We start from the raw sequence: 19,676 nt of genomic DNA on the forward strand, positions 1-19,676 counted from the left end.
CTCTAAAGCGCGCAGTTTTAGAGCAATGTTGAGCTGATTCTGACTCACTTAAAAGCCTCTGATTGGTCATTGTGTTCACGCGCTCAACAGATATGTCTGTGATTGGCTACAATGATCAACACGTTGTAAATAGAAACCTTAGAAGCTCTTCACAGAGCACTTACACACATCAGCGGGCACTGAATATAGCTGGTACTCTGTACTAGCGGTCCTGAAGAAATGCTGGTATCACCACATATTTCAAATTTCAGTACCGATTTGATACCAAAGTACCGGTACTTTAGGTGTCTGCCGTATTATACAAAATGTTTGCTGACAAAAAACCTTGAATTTCTCTGTCCAGGTAACACGGAGAACGAGTAAACATTGTTCATTTACATATACTACCGACACTCTAACAATATAAAGCGGGTTGAAAATCATCTTAAGTTCTTCTTTAACCTCAAACTCACTTTGAAGAGGATGCTGGCCAGGCTGTGAGCGAACGTGTCTTTTCTTTGGTTCTCCTGGGGTCTCTTCATCACTGCCTCGGTGATCCTCAGCAACACCTGCAGCAACTGCTCCCTAAAACACAGCCTCAGTCAAGCGCTTTTGCACACAATATGCTGAATGTTTCTGGATTCATAGTAAAGCAGAGCTGCGCTCCACACAGACTGACCAGGTCTGGCGGTTCATGTTCTGCTCCATGATGATGTGCCGGTAGACGCTGAGCACAGCTCGGCACGCCTCCAACTGGTTCTCCAGCAGTTTGGGCACATCCTGACATGGCTCCAACAGGAACACGTTGGCAGAGTTTGTCAGGAACACCTAAGAACACCAACAAACAATTCACTCTCTCAAACACTACGGGTCAGAAGTTTGGAATAATTCAGATTCTTTATGTTTTTGAAAAGAAATCTCCTGCTCACCAAGGCTGCATTTATTTGTTTAAAAATGCAGTAAAACAGTAATATTTTGAAATATTATTACAATTTTAAATAATTGTTTTCTATTTGAAAATATTGTCAAATGTAATTTATTCCTGTGAGTTTTCAGCATCATTACTCCAGTCTTCAGTGTCACATGATCCTTCAGAAATAATTATAATATGCTGATTTGGTGATCAGTTATAATAAATTATTATTTGTTCTCAAATATAAATCAATAATATTTGTGGAAACAAGATTTTTGGGGGGATTCTATAATGAATAAAGACAAATACTTACTGTAAATAGAATTTATTAGCATATTATAGCATAGCATTTATGATGAATAGAAATCATTTGTAACATTATAAATGTATTTACTTCCACCCTTGATCAAATTAATGTGCCCTTGCTGAATAAAAGTATTATTATTTTTTATTTTTTTTCTCTAAATCTTACTTTTGAAATCAAACTTTTGAACGTTGGTGTATCACGGCTTCTACAAAAATATGAAGCAGCACAACTGTTTTCTACTGATAATAATAATAAATGTTTCTTGATCATCAAACCATCATATTAGAATGATTTCTGAAGGATCATGTGACACTGAAGACTGGAGTAATGATGCTGAAATCCTTTGATCACAGGAATAAATTACATTTCAAAATATTTTCAAGTAGAAAAAATTGAATATTGTAATAATATTTCACAGTATTCCTGTTTTTACTGTAATTTTGATCAAATAAATGCAGCCTTGGTGAGCAGAACATTTTCTGCTCTTTTGACCAGTAGTGTACATTCTGTATCTAAAGACAACATGAAACAGCATTTTCAACACGTTTAACATCTGCCTGAAGCAGTGTGAGCAGTGTGAGAGCTGAGAGTGTGTGTGAGCACCTGCAGAGTGGACTGGACACCAGCCTTCACGTCCTGGTTCTGTTCTTCAGTCAGACAGCCTCTGCTGATGGCGCTGCTGAAGGAGTATGTGCGCCCCCAGCTGGACGATCGTTTGTGCCCATGAGTCTCCAAGACCTGAAGGTTCGATACAGGACAGGTAAGAGGGACCAACTTTATCCATCAGCATGAACCATATTTTGAGTGTGTGTGTGTAACCGTGCCTCCACATGCACATTGTCCGTCTCTGAGACCATCTGCTCTTCCTCTCCATCTTCCTCCTGGCTTGTCGTCTCAGGCTCAGCCATGAATGTGGGTTTATCCTGAAGAATCCACTTCCTGTAGACTTTGATCACCTTGCGAGTGGCTGAGGCTTCACAGGACGGCAGCAGGAAAGCCTATGCAGTGACACACACACACAATGATGCACACTCACACAATTGTCACAGGCTTTGTGGGGCTTTCAAACTTTTTGATACCAAGGACTCCATGACATGCTGTAAAATATTGAACAACATTTATACATGTTTCCAAAATGAAATAATGGGCTTTTATGATTTTTATTTATTTATTTACTTACTTAAATAACAACAGAAAATCAAATATAACAGAAAACAGAAAATCACATATAATTCTTGAAGTTATTAAATTGTTTCACACATTTTTTCACAAAACTTCAAGCAGACTTTATTATTATTATTATTATTATTATAATATATACACATTTCTTATTGTTAAAAACAAAAGCTCTCAATTAATCTCATGACCAAACTAGAAAGGAGAATGAAACAGTAAAGTCAGAAAAGCTGACAGTGAAAACCCCTGGTCTGTAACACACATGTGCTTTCTGGTTAAAATTCTTAAAAACTGTAAATTGCATGTGACTCTAGTAGAATAATGATTCTTTATTGTGATTCACACGAAAATGTACTAAACTAATAAAACGACTAAATCTGCTGAAACAAGTATTTTAACATGATGACCAGATTCTGGCCACAAGGTGGCAGCAAAAGACAGAGAATCTGAACATCCTACACAACATTTTGTGATACAAATGAACAATTAATGATTTTAAACAGTACCTCAAAAATAGGGACACTTCTTTTTAATTATAAAAAGCATAAAAGTTGTTAAACTAACAAAAATAGGTAACACTATTTTACAGTGTTACATGTTACATGAAGATATGTTACATGTGGTTAATAACAGTAAATTATGCATAATTACATACAACTAACCCTAAACCAAACCCTAATCCCCCATAGTAAGTACATGTACTTGCATGTCTAATTACACTGTAACAAAGACACCTTAAAATAAAGTTTTTCACAATTGCATCAAATTTAATTGATAAAATGAAGACAAAGTGACTTAGCGATTAGTTCTACTGGAACATTTTCATAGCTAATGTGATGAACTACACCTGTGGTTACTGAGATATATTTTAAAGTTACTAGCCTATGTTTTTCCTCAAGAAATGTCAAATATAATTGTATCAAATTTGCACTTTTAATAACATTTAAATCTAATATGATGTGAATATGATAATATGATGCTTTGTGATACGTCACAATATGATACACATGTATTGTGCGGCAGTGGACGATATCCAGCCCTAGACAAGTGTCTAAATACTTTTTTGGGGTCACTGCATCTCTAACCAAGTGGAGAGTTTGTCTAAGAACGTGCCAACATGAGGCTGCAGATCTGATCACACTGTCTCTGACCTGATGGAAGACCTCGTTGACGAAATTGACATTGTCTCGTGTGGACAGCAGGATGGACTGCACCATGTCGTAGACGCCTCGATGCTCCTCCTCGATGCTACACACACTGGAGTTGCTGCCTCTGCGGTCAGACAGTGTGCTGCTGTTTGAGTGATTCTTCTCCTGCTCCACAGGACCGTTGGACTCGGAGTCTGCGCTCTTCTCCTGACTGATGCCGCCCGCAGTCACAGTCTGAACACAGATACACACATAACAGAGATCTGGCTCACATTCAGCTATTTCTACAGACTATAGTATTAAGACTTATGAAAGAGTTACTAAGAGATCCCCCATAATCAGTATAAAACATGTGGATAAGTGTTTAAACTCATTTGGGAAAACAAAATTAAATGTAAATAAAATAAAATAAAATTTTATCTGTCACCATTTACTAGGAATTGGGTAACATTTCACCCTCTTGGTTACTGTCACAGGTTTGTGCAAAGGTTATGAGTAGGGAATTCTAGAATCAGATACTTGGATAGTTCATCCAAAAATAAAATTTCTGGCATCATTTACTCACAAGTTGTTCCAACCCTGTATGAGTTTCTTTCTTCTGTTGAGCACAAAATAATATATTTTGAAGAATATGGGTAACCAAACAGTTAATGGACCCCATTGACTTCCATGGTATTGAAGAGAAGGAAATAGAGATGGGTAAAGTTTCCCTCCAAAGGAACAACTTCTTATTGGCTCACACACTTCCAGAGGGTGTGACATCTTCACACTTTAACGATCACTGGTCACAAGATCACGGGGATTCTGGGAAATTCTGATGTGAAGATGATGCTGAGCTAGAGGTCTTCTAAGGAGCCCTAAGTTTGTGCCAGGCTGTGGCCTTGTCTTTCCATTCACTAAAGATCCTCTGTCTCAAACAGGTTCTCTCTCATCAAGAAAACATCAGCAAAGATCAACTGGAGCCTCAGCAAATTGCATCAGGACAGTTTAATGCATATGGGCAAGACGTGCAAGTATCAAACTTACATTACATTAAGTATCCCAACCCATTTTAAAGAAGGGTGTGTTGATCTGCTGAATTTCAAACAATGCTATAACTTCTTGCTTTCCTGCATCCTGCTTCAGCTCTCTTTCCATTGCTAAACTGTGTGTGTGTGTGTGTGTGTACACTTGTACAACTATCTTTGTGAGGACCAGTTTGAGTTTTAGACCATTGGAGTGAGGACAAAGAGAGTAAAGTGAGGACATTTTGGCCGGTCCTCACTTTCTGAGAGCCTTTAAAGGCCTGTTTGAGGGTCAAGACTGGGTTTTAGGGATAAGGTTATAATTAGGTTAAGGGTCGGTTTAGGGTCAGGGTTCGGGTTAGGCACTTAGTTGTGATGGATAAGGTTAGGGTAAGCGGCTAGAGTTTGCATTGTGTCAATGAATGTCCTCATAAAGATAGATGTACAAGAATGTGTGTGTGTGTGTGTTAGATTAGACTAAGTGTTCAGTCTTGTTAATAAAATCATGTTCGTGTGACATGTACAGATGTTTGTGGTTCATGCTCATATCCTGAAGTCCCTAATCATGCAGATTTTGGCTACATGCCCTGAGTAGTTCTGTACGGTAAGAAAGTTATTTCCTTTGCCCCAGAAATGAACATTTCTCAGAATTAATAAATAATGAATACTGAGCGTTCGCTTAGTTGACTGTGGTATTAATTCTGCTACATCAAGTTAACTCTACCAACTGATACAAATATTTATAATTATTTATAATGAGTTTGAATTAATTGACCATGTTTCCCTTTAGCTAATTTGCTACAGCTGATTTGGCATCGCTAACATCCAAATGAATGTGTAACACAACATGTCATAATACATTTTGCCAATTGTTTTGTATTTTTAAGCATCAAGTTTGTTATCACTCAAAACATATACAATATTAATGGCATTTGTTTTGGGTGATTTTTTGTCATTTTTGGAGCTCGAGTAAGTGGTATTGAAAAGAACAGCTTAAAAATTCTGCTTCTGTGTTTTTAAAACGAAGGGGTGAGTAAATGATGACAGAATTTTGGCTGAATTATGCCTATAATGAAGGTGTCAAACAAGGTTAAATTTATCATTTGTGAGAATGCTGGCTCAGAAGATATCTGTCCACATTAGGTAGTAGACAGTGAGACAGCTTAAATGAGGGATATCCATATGGTTTTTCGTTATCAAGCTTCCTCCCACCTGGATTATCTTAGGAAGAACCTCTCCTCCATTCTTAGAGCTGCTCGTGGCCGAGTTCACATACTTCTTCTCCAGGAAGAAGTTAACAAGCCACGTGATGAAGGCCACGCGGGGAGCCAGATACTGATCCCTAGTGCAGTATGTACTCTCACTGTTGCGTGTCACTTGGATGTAGAGGGGCTTGGGTCTGTGAATGGGAAGATCTGAGAGACAGAGAGGGAAAAGTATAACTAAAAATAAGGAATAACAACAGTGTTTCCAGTTAATTGCCCAGACAGTTTCATAATGAACCGAATATATTATATTACACTTCTCATAATAAGTATTTCACCATTGCTTTGACAAAGCATCTATCAATCCAACTAAAATAGAAATTGTGACATGGCTTAATGCACTTAAAGTTGTGGTTTAATCAAATGAGCATATAATCTCAGAGCGGCTCAGTTCACAGTGAATGCCACGCACCCCATCTCTGCGTGTGCTGAGAGTTTAACACACACTTCAGAGGGCCAGGTGTGTTTTAAATTCACATCGGTATAATTTCCAACATTGTTGTGGATGGATTGGGATTGCAGCATTTCACTAGACTTTTAGTAATGAGAAGTCTGTTCTGTTGAAAAGAAACAAAGATCTCCCTGCAATTTTCAATCAAAGTTAAAGCTCAAGAGTACAGAGTAATGTCCTTTTACTACTGAAAATTAATGAATATACTCACGAAATATTCAATATATGCATTTAAACAGGGTTCGTACAGATACTGTAAAAATAAATTCCAGGACTTTCAAGGACTTTTCAAGCACTACTTCAGACTACAATAAGAGATCGCACTTATCAAACTATATCTTTAGGATTTTTTAAGGAATTTTTAAAAACAAATTACAGATATATGGTATGCAAAATACAACTTGCAACATATTCAATAATATATGTTAAATACAAAGTTTATAATGGCTATTATTGCTCCATAATAATAATAATATTTTATATTATAATGTTGGCGTACTTCATATCCAGAAACGGTCTGATGGGGGTTTATCAGATGGGCAGCAGTGTTAACTTAGCTTGAAAAGATTGCATTTGTGTTTTTTAGAAAAAAAAATAATTTCATATATATTGTATTTAAATAAGTAAAGCACTTTTCAAGAACCTCTTCGTAAATATGGCTGTTTTCAAGGGTTTTCCAGGACTTAAATTTCAAAAAGTCAAATTCAAGTACTTTAAGCACTTTAAGCACCTTGTACAAACCCTGATTTAAATGATCAATTATATAAATTATTGCTATCAGTATTATAATTATTATAAAAATTGCTTGGCTTTCTAATAACACCAGTATTGATGTCATGTGGACTGAGACACTACCACAACTAAAAAGAGGTTTGAGTCCACTTTAAAGTCCAGCATCAAGTCAATGCAAAGACATTTTTTTATTCCGTTCAGTTTGGCCATTGTAAAGGTTTGAGCTCTTTATTTGCTCTCAAAGTGCATCAGACTGAGGCATTAAAATTTAAACTGCAGAAAATTGTATTATGGTCTAACAAAATCCTGTGGGAAACACTGAACAATATATGATGTGACGGATCGGCTACCCCTTATAATCAGCGCCACCCCGTCCCTTAATTCGCCGCCCTGATTGGAGAGGAGGGGCGCTGAAGAGGAGAATTGGCGGCATGTGATGAGGCACACCTGAAGAATATGAAGCCTCATCACCGCCGCTGTTAAATGCTGAGCGCGCCTCTCCTCGAGAGACCGGTCTCTTCCCTGTGCATGCACACTGGTGTCCTCGTGGAGGGATTCCCGCGCCGACGGAGTTGTGAGCCGCCGGACCCGCGGTTCGAACGGAGAACCATGCTTGATGCCGCTGATAGGCTAGGATGGCGGGCCGCTATTCTCAAGTTGTCATGGATGAAAAGGACAAGCCGCAACGCTGAAGCCGCCACCCCTTGCGCCTCAGACCAGAGAGAGAAGTGCATGCGACCGCCGGACACCGCCCCCTTACCCGGACCCATCCCATCTCTTCACCATCCCATCCTTCACGATTCCCTGGCATGGCGAGGACACCAGATCCCCTTTTGTTTTAACATTTTATTTCCCCCATTTTTGGATATTTTATGTTTTTTTCCTTTAATAAATGGGCCGACTGGGCCGATTTAGACGGGCTTACAGCAGCCTTGGACTTTACATTAACACCCATCTGTGTGGATGCACTGCAGCATCACACAATACAAGTGTTTTCAGCTACAGATGGCACTTAAAAATGGCCTATTCACGTGTGTATTTGTATGGCATTCCTACTTTTCGCATCGTGTTAAAGGTCCTGTTCATTTTCTTGTCAGAGTTACAACTTTCAGAGCCGGAGCTTAACCAGAGCATATATCTGGAAGTCTGGTGTCCGCTTTTATAGAAATGTTTCTTTAAAAGCATACTTTTTTAAAAGTTAGACAGTACAGAAATGACTAGGGCTGTGACAAGACGAGACACGAGATTGAGTTCACGAGAACGAGACGAGACAAGATTTTTACACAGTATTTTTAAGAAATCCTCAATACCAAAATACATGACTAGAAAAATTGTCTGCGGGTGCATTTGAAACTAATCATCTTGTATTGAATGTCATTTCAGTTCTACTTTCTGGGTATGAATTATTAACAATACTCAAGCACTGTGAAAGGTTTTGCCACAAACTCAGCTGATTCGCTTCTCTCATGTATGATTTCATGAATCTCTTCAGACCTTAGAACTGTACGTGATTCATGAGCTTCTACAACTTTTGACCTCCTAATTTAACTTCTTTCCACAAATGTATCATAGGAATAAAAATAGAATAAATAAAAATTAATAAAACAGTTTTCTCTTAGTCTTAAAGGATAAATCTGGTATTTAGCACTTTGAGTCTCTTTTCTGGTTTGTTTTGGATGAACTAGAGTGGTGGACACATTTTGACGATGGGTCCTGTCTCGACTTTTTTGACTCGTTTAGAATCGCCTTTGACCGCTTCAGTGGCTGGCTATGGGCATGCATGAACATGTCCTTAAAACAACCCTTAACGTTCGTTTTCAAAACTGTGCAACTCACCGAGTGGTTAGTGGTGTTCGTTGATGATTAAAAACAAATATATCGGCGCAATGTATGATTTCAAGCCGTGTTATTTGCTATAGTGGAACTATTTTTTCAGACACCTCACAACCGCGTATAAACTTCCGCTCGACATTTGAGTCTGAAGCGCAGTAATATCAACGAGCAATGAGTCCTCCAACAGGAATCAATGGGATTTTACAAAATGCCAAATAAAACACGACAGAAACTGTATTTCGCTACGCTACTTGTTTTGGAACATCAACGAACACCACTAACCACTCGGTGAGTTGCACAGTTTTGAAAACGAACATTAAGGGTTGTTTTAAGGGGACATGTTTGTGCATGCCCGTAGCCAGCCACTCTGAAGCGGTCAAAGGCGTAAACTAGTCAAAAAGTCGAAACAGGACCCATCAAAATTTCTGTGTCCACCACTCTAGTTCATCCAAAACAAACCAGAAAAGAGACTCAAAGTGCTAAATAGTGCAAACAATAAGTGCAACCATAATCAAAGAACTCTCCCAATATTCAAAGAGCAAATAGAGACTTTTTCTTCAAGCATGACACAGAGCTAAGAAATGGTTACAACTACACAGCCCAGCCTAAGATAGCTTTCATATTGGGAGATTTCTACAAGATAAGACATTTGTCAGACGCGAAGGCTCTGTTGTGCAACGAATACTCCGCCATGGTCTCGTCAGTCATCTCATCACGTGATCAGTGAACTCTGATTCCTGCTGCACTACGTACGACTCTGCAGCTCGTGTTGGATGAGCTGGATGGAAATGAAGCGACTGTTGTGCAACTGAATTAAATGTTTTTTATTTCTATATGAAACAAAACAAAAGTGTAATGTAGGCGTAATGTAAATGTAGAGGACTCCGTGATGACAATATCATTAAACAGCTTTTCACCTCGATGAGAAATCTCGACACATTTTAATCTCGCGAGATCTCGTGGCACGAGATCATGTCAAACCCCTAGAAATGACCCATGTACTGATAAACTGAACTCATTTATATTTTACAGGGGCAATATGTAAGAATTGTCATGTATTAATTGCTTTTTGTATTGCTAACGTGTGAACAGCTTGAAACGAAACTTAAAAAGCAAGACCTTCCCGACTTCCTAGGTTGTCTTTACAAGCCTGTAGACTGATTTTTTATGTATAGGAATCAAAAGGATCTGACGTTTTCGCGCACTCACAAGAGCTTTTTTTTTGTTCTCTGACACATGAAACAAATGCTTATACAATGTTCAGGATAATGCCGAAAGAGCTATTCTGTACTTTAATGTCATTGTGTCATGCAAAGAAAAGGGATTCATTCAAACTACAGTCAGATCTGTATAGTCTATAGTCTCAAATATACTTTATAATGAAACTATCATAAACAGTGTAATTGTAATTACCTCATCTGTCGACATGATGCTGTGAATCAGAGCTGGTGCAAATATATCCACATCACTATGATCAGATGCTTTCTTAAAAGGTAGAGCAAGTTTTATAAACACTTTTTGTTATAGTCTGGCTGAACTCTTTTCACATCCTGATAGCAATCAATAATACAAGTGGTCTAAATATTAAAACATGTACATATACCTTCTGTGTCTCAGGACCAAAAAAAGTTTGTATAAACCTATAAAAACGTAAGTGTTTTTAATTGCGATTAATCACAGAAAAATGTGTGATTAGTCGAGTTGTTATTTTTTTAGCGATTGACAGCACTAGCTTTGAGACATGAGGTCATTCAACGCCGTCTCTCGTCATGCTTTACAGAATCTGCTGTGTGCGTTCATGTGTTTCGGAGGAGATGGGGCTCTGCTCTGAAGGGAGGGTGGGATCTCATGCTTTCAACAACAACATTTATTCATAAAGCACATTTACACACAATATAGATTGATCCAAAGGGTTGAACATAGTACAAAGCAGGTCTACACTATAAAAAAAAAGAAAAAAAATAAGCTAAATAGCTATTGCTAACCTCTCTGCAACTGCCTTCCCTACCTCTAGCTACAATTTCTCACTGCTGTCATTTTTGTTGTTGTGTTTATTTTGTTATTGAGAGAAAAGCATGCAACACATATTTACATATTTATCTAAACGCCGCTCTCAGCAGCGTGGGCGGCACCGAGATGTTTAGCATATCGCTGCAAAGGTATTTCCACTCCTTTTTACCCCCATGCGAAGAACGATGAAGAACTTCGTCATGAGTATATCAAGGCATTGAATTACGCTCAGTCTCTTGTACGTGACTCATGTGCGAGTGCGAACACGAGCAAAAAGTTGCTGGCTGCAGTTCACTCGTGTCGCTAACAATAAGGGTTTCTGAATTATACATATAGCTTAAGTCTGTGCTGAGAGATTGTCTGAAAACTATCATTATTATGTGGTAATAAATTATGATTCATTAATACTTGAATCTATTGAACAATTAATGAAAATGTAAGCTGCTAAAATAAGGTTTAAAGTGAAACGTTTCTTGTCTCAAACCCACCTAATTGTGGCTTGTAGAGGTTGGTGTGTTTTGTGAAAGAAGGGAAGAGATGAGGCAGGTAGTACTTCTTGAACAGGGAGAAGAGAAATCTGAAGCCTGTGTCCTGGTTCTCTTTGTTTTTCCAGTCCAAGCTGGATGCCTGTGGGGTGAAAACAAATATCAGGGGTTCAGAGTACATCATGGCAATCCAGCTATGAGAAACATGCCGATTTCCGACAGAACACTGATGTGAGCAGCTCTCTCTCTCACCTGGAGAACCATGACCTTGAGCACGATCTGGAGGACAGAACAGGTGTGGTCGTCTGCCACCTTCTCTCCGGGAACCGCAGGCACCAGTGGGGTGATCTCCTCCGGCACAATCTTGGCTACAACACCACACACACAGAGTATGATCATTTAAAGACATCTATGTCATTTATTTGCCAGAAAGATTTGTAAAATAGATAAAAAGATAAAGCTATTAATTTCACCCTTTATGTTATCATTTTATTTGTTTGCATTGTATTATACAGTTTATTTATTTATTTCCTTTAGCATTTACAGGTTTTATGACCAAAGAATTTACATGAATGTTCTATTTTTTTTATTTTTTTATTTTTTCAAATATTATTTAATTTCAAAACAGTTTCTACCAAACAAAATATTATACAGCTTGACATAAGTAGAAAAAAAAATCATATTCATTAAAGAAATTTCCAGTTTTCCAGGTCTGGAAATTACACTTTTAAAATTCACTTATATATTCAGGTTTTCCAAGAGTGTGAGAACCCTGGTTTTAAATAAAAATTACAGTTGTTGAGGGAAAAAATGTAAATAACAAATATGACATCAGTTTACAACTTTATTTTTTAGCAATTTATCTTATTTTAAATCCTTTTTAGCCAACTTGAGGCCCCTGTGGAAGTTTGCTGAGGCGCCCTGCTTAAGAACCACTGCTCTAGATATTTCAATGAAAGTCTGTGGGATTTTTTTCACCTGTTTTATCACTTTGGAAATCATATGTTACAACATAACAATACTTGGATGAATGTTCAAATCCTAATCTTAAAGGGGTCATATAATGGTACATACACTTTTACAAGTTGATTGTACTGAAATGTGTGTTGGCAGTGCCTGTACACAACCATCATAAAATGATAAAAATCCATCCAGTGTTTTTTTTTTAATCTTCTTATATATTTTCCCCCGTCTCAAATGAAAGCCGTTCGACCGTGTGATGTCACACGGTCGGACACCCCTCCCACGATTGTTGATTGACAGCAGCGTTTCAACACAGACCCACCCTCGCTCGTGAGCGAGCTGTCAATCATACTCCGCGCTGACCGGCGCGGTCATTGTTGATACTGGAGAACTGTCTATGAGCAGAATGGCGTCTAAGCGATTGTGGTGTTCTGTTCTTGGGTGTAATAAGGAACACAGCCGTCATTTTGATGTTCCTAAATCTGAACCGCTGAAGACGCAGTGGCTGAGTTTGTTTTCGAAGGGAATATTCCCCACGATCAACGTCAATGTTTTCATGTTTGCGCGAATCATTTCACACACCAGACTGCTTTACAAACAAGGGTCAGTATAAGAAGCTGCTCCTGAAAAAAGGATCGGTACCAACTATTCGTGTTCCTGCTGAACCTCCAGAAGAAGAAGTGAGTGTAACGTTTTATTAACCTTTATATTAATATTTATATTAATCTTTGCTGCACGCTTCACGATGAATGCGGCTGTTTACACTCAGGGTACATTACGGCATGTTTTCTATGTACGACGTTCTCAATATAATTTATAATCTCACGTTTATAATGAACAACGCGTTATGGTTATTGTGTTATTGTGTTACAAACGGTGTAGGGCAGGCTATGCACAGAGGGGCGGGGTGAGCAAAGCTCATTATCATTTAAAGACACATGCACTTAAATGGCGTGCTGAAAACAGAGCTGTTTTTGACCAGGTAAAATGAGTGTTTTCTTACAATACTAATGAGAATTTTTAATTAAAGTATATTACAAACTTTTAATTTAGATCCTAAAGAATCATATTAGCTTGTACAAAAATGGCATTATATGACCCCTTTAAAGAGGACATATGCCCTTTCACAAAGTCTTGATTTAGTTTTTGGGCTCTACTAGAATAGGTTTTCATGATGTTCAATAAAGCACATTTGCCAATATTTGACATTGTTGTTGCAGCTCCTCTCTTCCCAGTCTGTCAGTAACGCTCTGTTTAGTTCCTGTCTCTATGAAGCTCCTCCTGCTGAAAAGCACACTATGCTCTGATTGGTCAGCTGGACCAGTGTGTTGTGATTGGTCAAGCGATTCGAGCGTGTTTGGGATATGTCACGCCACTACTTCACTACACTATTTCAACACACTACTAACTAACCAGGCCTCTGCCCTTTATTCCGCGTATGCCTTTGGTGGGAATTATTTAAATTAGGAATATTGTGACGTGTTCGTTCCCAGAAGAAAACTCTACAATGGAATGCAAGACTACAATGGATAGATTTCAGAAAGAGTGTGCACTGATATAGAGAATAACTCCCTTTGGAGGGACTTCGCAGACGTTTTTCATGCTCAAACAGCAACATAACACACTAAAGAAAGCTGAGAAAGTAAAAAAAAAGAAAAAGAAAAATGCAAAGTAAAAAAAAGTGATGCCTCAGCACACAAAACTACTGATGCTCCTACCCCTCCAACAACAGGTAATCCTGCACAAATTATTCACATCACTGGTTGAGCCAGAAGTTCAGAGTGTGCTTTGTCAGCTCCACACAGTCTGTTATGGTGTGCATGCTTAACTATTATGTTTGAGACTTTATAGTTGTCTATGCCCAATAAACTGGGGTAGAGAAAGCATTTGAACCCTTTAAGCCACGAAGGCTTTTTTTTTTTTTTTTGAGTGACACATAAAAGCAAACCACAACTCCAAAACTATATGAAGGAGTCAAAAGGTAGGTATTGTTGGATAGAAAACTTTTAAACATATGTATCTACTTTTTTAAATTATAATTTAACATCTTTCTTATTTGACATGCAATAACTCAGGTACAGTAGGAGGAAGTTTTTTTTTCCCCTACATGTGAACTGCTTCTGGATCAAAATTTGTGGTGATAGCATAAAGTTATTCAAAAGTTACAGCATTTGGAATCAATGTAGCCTTTTTGTTTAGCTCTTGACCCCCAAATGGGCAGTTTTTAAACTGTTGAAAATATCATGATCAACGCAATGGATTATGTTGATTTTGGACTCATTTCAATCGGGAGCATCCACTTAAAGTAATGATGTGCCATTTTCTACGATCTATGCATGTTTTGTGAAGTTACGAGCGAAAACATGACATAAATGCCGCATCAGTATATTTACATATGGGTCTTGCGGAGCTTCAAAGTACAAAAACTCACTCAAGTTTAGTCAAAGCCCAAAACAATGATGCATGTTGTATTCTACTCTGTGAGACCTTTCAAATGACATATTACTAGGGGTGTAACGATTCATCAACTACATCGATGTATCGATTTATATTCCTACGATCCAACTACATCGATCTGTGCTCGGCAAGTTGGTCTTCCGGACGACATATATCGATCTAACATCGTTTTAAAAGGTAATGAATCGATTGTATCGATACTAGGAAATAACGCATTGGATTTAAGCACGTCAGACTTTATATGGATGTTTTTTCTTAGCACTTTTAATGATAAAAGCGTTAAACATTTCTCGATTCAGTCTGCCTATCTGTGACGTCGTCGTCATGCGTGACGCGCCAGCAGCAGCGCAAAAATTCTCAGTCACCTCAGAAAAACGGACTTTCCTGTCCTCTCAGCCGCTATACTGCAGTAGCGCGCACTCTTCAATTGCACGCGCAAATGCGCCGGAGCGCGCTGTATCACTTCACTAAAGTGCAAAAGACATACGAGAATGCAACGTCGTAAATTAGTAAGTTAAGAAATAAAAGTAAAATACCAATAAATTACGTTATTGGTACGTCATGTGTGTTGCTATTTATCAGGAGCAGTTTCCATGTTTCTTTACTAGTTCTTCTAAGTATTGTGTATCACCATGGTAGCCTAATTGTTGTTTGTTTCCATAACAAAATGCCACTTACTGGTTATTTTGTATATTTTTATATGACTGTGGTGGCTCATACCAAGATTGTATTAACAAAAACTAGTTTGGGACTGCTATTTAATAGCTTAACCTCGCAGTGCCTACTGTTTATCAGTATTTGTCATATTCTTAAAAAAAAAAATTGTATGTTAAGTAAAGGGGGACAGAACTTGTGTGTCAACAATTTTTGTGTAAACAAATGTATTATAATAGGCCTATATAATTCCTAAAAAGGTGGGTCGTGGGCTTGATGACCATGGGGAGATGTGGGTCCCATGGCCAAACTATTCAAAACATCATTCAATGTTGTGATAATCGTAATTAATAAATCGCAATTACAATTTCAAGGGAATAATCGACAATTATAATTTTGGTCATAATCGTTCAGTCCTACTTTATTCAAATAAAATGTGAATGCATTTTACATTAATTGTTGTTTACTTGTTTGCTTATATCCAAAATTAATTGATACCTGATTCCCTTACAAGAATGTTTGGCTAAAAAGTCACTGAATCGATTTCAAGTCACTGAATCGTTTCGGATCGTATCGTTCTAAATGAATCAATATCGTCCTTGAATCGTATCGACAACCACGAATCGCGATACGAATCGAATCGTTGTTAAAACGAATCGTTACACCCCTACATATTACACGTAAAATCTGAGCTGTATGATGTTTTTGACACATTAAAGTAAATAATACAAAAAATATATATTTAATAAATTATGAATTTTTTTTATTTATTTATCTGCAAATAACTCAAAACTACTTAGGAGTTAATCAAAGTGGCTACATTCATTGTAAAGTTCAGACTATAAGCTTTCAGATGACAACTATTTTGTGTTGCTCAAGGGAGTAGTTTTGAAAAATATGATTATACATGTTTTAGCAGCCCACAGGTGGTACACTCCGTTTAAGAGGGACTACTCAGCACTCGTTAAGAGTTGAACAAAATGGTTAGATGCATTAAAAAGCTGAGTTTCTAATCTTTAAAATTATACCTATTTCGGGGGTACACTTTGGGTTTAAAGGGTTAACATCCAAAAAATAGCACTCCTCACCTTTCAAGTAAAAACAAATGAGATAATTATTTTAATTTGAATTTTTTAATTCATAACTCTTTCATGACTTTTTGCAAGATCTGCATCCGGCTTATTTTTATCAAATGGATTGCTTTTTAGGTTGTCACTACTGCCTTTGTCGTTTCAGAGGGCTGAACAACCTTCAGCGCCGTGAATAGCTTGGGTTTCACTAATGAAATCTATTCAGACATGAAGCACGTCAGCACAGACAGAAAGGATTCACTGATTTCAAATACATATGAACACATGCACAGTGCTTTGAAATGAATGGGTCATTACCAGGTCAAGGGCATCAATAAAATCTTTTCCGAGAGAAAACATCAAGGGAAATCATTCCTTTAAGCATTTAACAGACTCTGACCTCCTTTTCTGAGTAAGCTGTGTCGCCATTTGATTATTACACTCTAATACTAGATTTAAAGTGCCTTTGTGCCACAAAGAGCATTAATGGCTGCCATTAAAAATTACATTCTCAGACAGGAACATAGTACTGTAGATGTGCTGTAAATGGTGGGGGATGAAATGAATGAAGGACAAAGCTTTGAGCACAGAAAAATATCAGGGTTATTGGGTACTTCAAGTGCATGTACAGCATTCGTTTTTGAGTTCAGCTGATTTGTCCAGGAACTTCTTTTTAAAAGAGTACAAGCATCTGGAAATGAGCACTAAAAGTCCTGCCAAACTCCAACCTTACGTTGTCATTCCCAGCAGTCACTACCTTACCAACAACATTTGTTAACAATGTTAAAAACATTTTATGTTATCCATCTCAATTTATTTGTATTGTTCTATGTCATGTTTATTTGTACTTTATTGTAAAGCGACCTTGAGTTTTCTGAAAGGCACTTTTTAAAATAAACGTATTATTATTATTATTATTATTATTATTATTACCAATGGTGAAGATTCACAGTCAACAAGTTCATGGACCATACGTCACAGAGTGCTGGAGGAATAGCATATTTTTGAAGACCAAAACCCGGAAACAAGCATTTTGAATGGGTTTTTGGTTAAATACCTGAAATATGGTCTGTAGTGAACACAAGTTCAATGTATTTTCATGTTTTATTGTATGACATAAAATACATCAGTAATACCACTTTGTGATTTTTTAAAAGCTTTGCTAACTTGCTAAGAAGTGTCTAAATGGGACTAAAGAGGCTGTCAGGACATTTCAAGATTTCTATCCACCTTATTCCTACGCCCCATGACGCTTTGCGTGAATTATGGGTGTAACTTCCGTTAAGCTGTAAACAATCAGTGAAAGGCTTGCTCTATAAACGGAATAATACGTTTTTTTTTCTTCGTTTTTTTCTTAAACTGGGTACAATGATGACATTAATCTACTCACCCTTCAACCATCGAACATTAAAAGGAAATTTAAAAGTGTAAAAGCATCAATAAGGTACCTTCAACAGACCATGAATAACCCCAAAAGCGCGAGTCTTTCCACAGCAATAAGGGACGGGTTAAATATCACTATAGTAATATATATATCTGTTTTATGTAACATACGTGATACTATTTCAATATGATTTCCGTCACTTTGACAGATCAATGAATTTTATTTACCTGTGAAAACAAACCTGGAAAGAGACGTTAGGATTTGAAAAACTAGAGATTCTTTGTGCATTCCAGTGAATTATTAATGGGGGATATATTGTAAATTAAATCGAGAGAACTGTACACACATGTGCAGGATATGTTGTCCTTTTTCACACTTTTACAGCGGATTGCAAAGGGAAAAAAGAAAATAATTATGACGAAAAGAAAGCAGCGACTGAAAAGAGCTCTTGCCATAGATATTCTTGTTATAACGTCACGTTAAAAATACCAAGTGTTACGTTATTCTCATGATGTCTGAAAATAAATCATGAAGGAAAATTGACAGCGTCAGCTTCATTTGTAGGGCAACCTTATAATTTGAAATTATTCGTTTCAGCCTTTTTTGAATGGAAGTTCTCCAAACCGGAAGTGCCACCCATGCAAAATGCAGTAAGGTCGTCAGGAATAAGGTGGATAGACATGTTTCTCATGTCTGTGTGGCAAGTATATGCTGAGTTTTAGTTCATTTTTGTGACGTACTCCAGTTCAAGGAGACCAAAACGGCAGAAAGTGCATCCTGGTTGATTTTTGATTTTTCAAATGCAAATAGATTTTCAAACTGCATAGTCTTCAATGTATGCATTATTAAATATAGACAAAACTACAAAAGTTATTCATTCAAATGCAGTGAGTGATTTTTTCTTTGTCTTTTGTTGTTTGATTAACAGTAATGGCAGACTGAAGCAGTAACATTGGTCTGCAGTCACTGGATCCAATATACTGTTACACACACGTTTTCTTTCTCAACTCTTTACATTCACTTAACACATAACTGACTGTGTTTACGAGGATACTCATTTTTGTGTGTAGGCTATTTGACCATTTATGCGCGTATAGCCCATAGTATACTTTGCATCTTGGAGCATGCACACAGAAAGTCGCCTGGGGAACAGTGTCTCTCTCAGTGTCGCTTTCACATTTTTAATAACACTGTTTAATATCAAGCAGATCCCATAGTTTAACAACTTAACATTCTGATTTGGAAAATCAATTTCGATTAATCGCACAGCCCTAGTTCTTACTAATGTTGTCTATACTTTCTTTAAATCAGAGATTACTGGTCTATTATCTGAATGATTTATCTGTTTTGACACAACAGTGTGTTATTTGTGATATTATTGATTTCAGATTTTGCCAAACCTAAACATCATGTAAAACAACAAGAACTGTTAGATGTCAGTGAGACAGACACTTTCTGTTTAGCACTCAGTTCATTGTCAGATTAAGATGTAAGTGGATTTTATGCAGATAGCCTAAAGACTAGGATTAAAACGTTAGATCCCACTTTATATTAGGTAATGCAATGAACCTATGTAAAAAAAAAAAAAAAGTTAGGTAAAATGTATTGGTTGTGTTCATGTCCTATTGCAAAACACAGTGACACTTTATGTTAGTGTCCTTGATACATGCATAATTGCAAACAACTAACCCTAAACCAAACCCTAACACTATAAGTACATATTGGTAATAATTACACAGTACTTATTTGTGCAATTACAATGTAAAATTGACAAATAAAGTGTAAACCAAAACACCTTTGCTGGTATTGAGGTGGGATACGGCTAAGGTTAGGCACAGGTTTGGT

At 37.3% G+C, this 19,676-nt stretch overlaps 1 protein-coding gene across 2 annotated transcripts in view; it reads right to left on the reverse strand.

Annotated features, from left to right (window-relative positions):
* ralgapa2 (Ral GTPase activating protein catalytic subunit alpha 2) overlaps positions 1-19,676 on the reverse strand; it is a 204,543-nt gene that overhangs the window by 120,299 nt on the left and 64,568 nt on the right. For both annotated transcript variants that reach the window (XM_084393878.1, XM_084393879.1), the window contains exons 7-14: positions 11,556-11,671; positions 11,307-11,445; positions 5,740-5,942; positions 3,527-3,757; positions 2,024-2,197; positions 1,803-1,937; positions 659-807; positions 453-564 (exon numbers count right to left, since the gene is read on the reverse strand). In XM_084393878.1, the coding sequence (XP_084250004.1) occupies positions 453-564; positions 659-807; positions 1,803-1,937; positions 2,024-2,197; positions 3,527-3,757; positions 5,740-5,942; positions 11,307-11,445; positions 11,556-11,671 (1,259 nt within the window). The remainder of the gene's footprint in view (positions 1-452; positions 565-658; positions 808-1,802; positions 1,938-2,023; positions 2,198-3,526; positions 3,758-5,739; positions 5,943-11,306; positions 11,446-11,555; positions 11,672-19,676) is intronic.

This window comes from Rutilus rutilus, assembly GCF_951802725.1.
Source record: "Rutilus rutilus genome assembly, chromosome: 21".
Taxonomy (NCBI): domain Eukaryota; kingdom Metazoa; phylum Chordata; class Actinopteri; order Cypriniformes; family Leuciscidae; genus Rutilus; species Rutilus rutilus.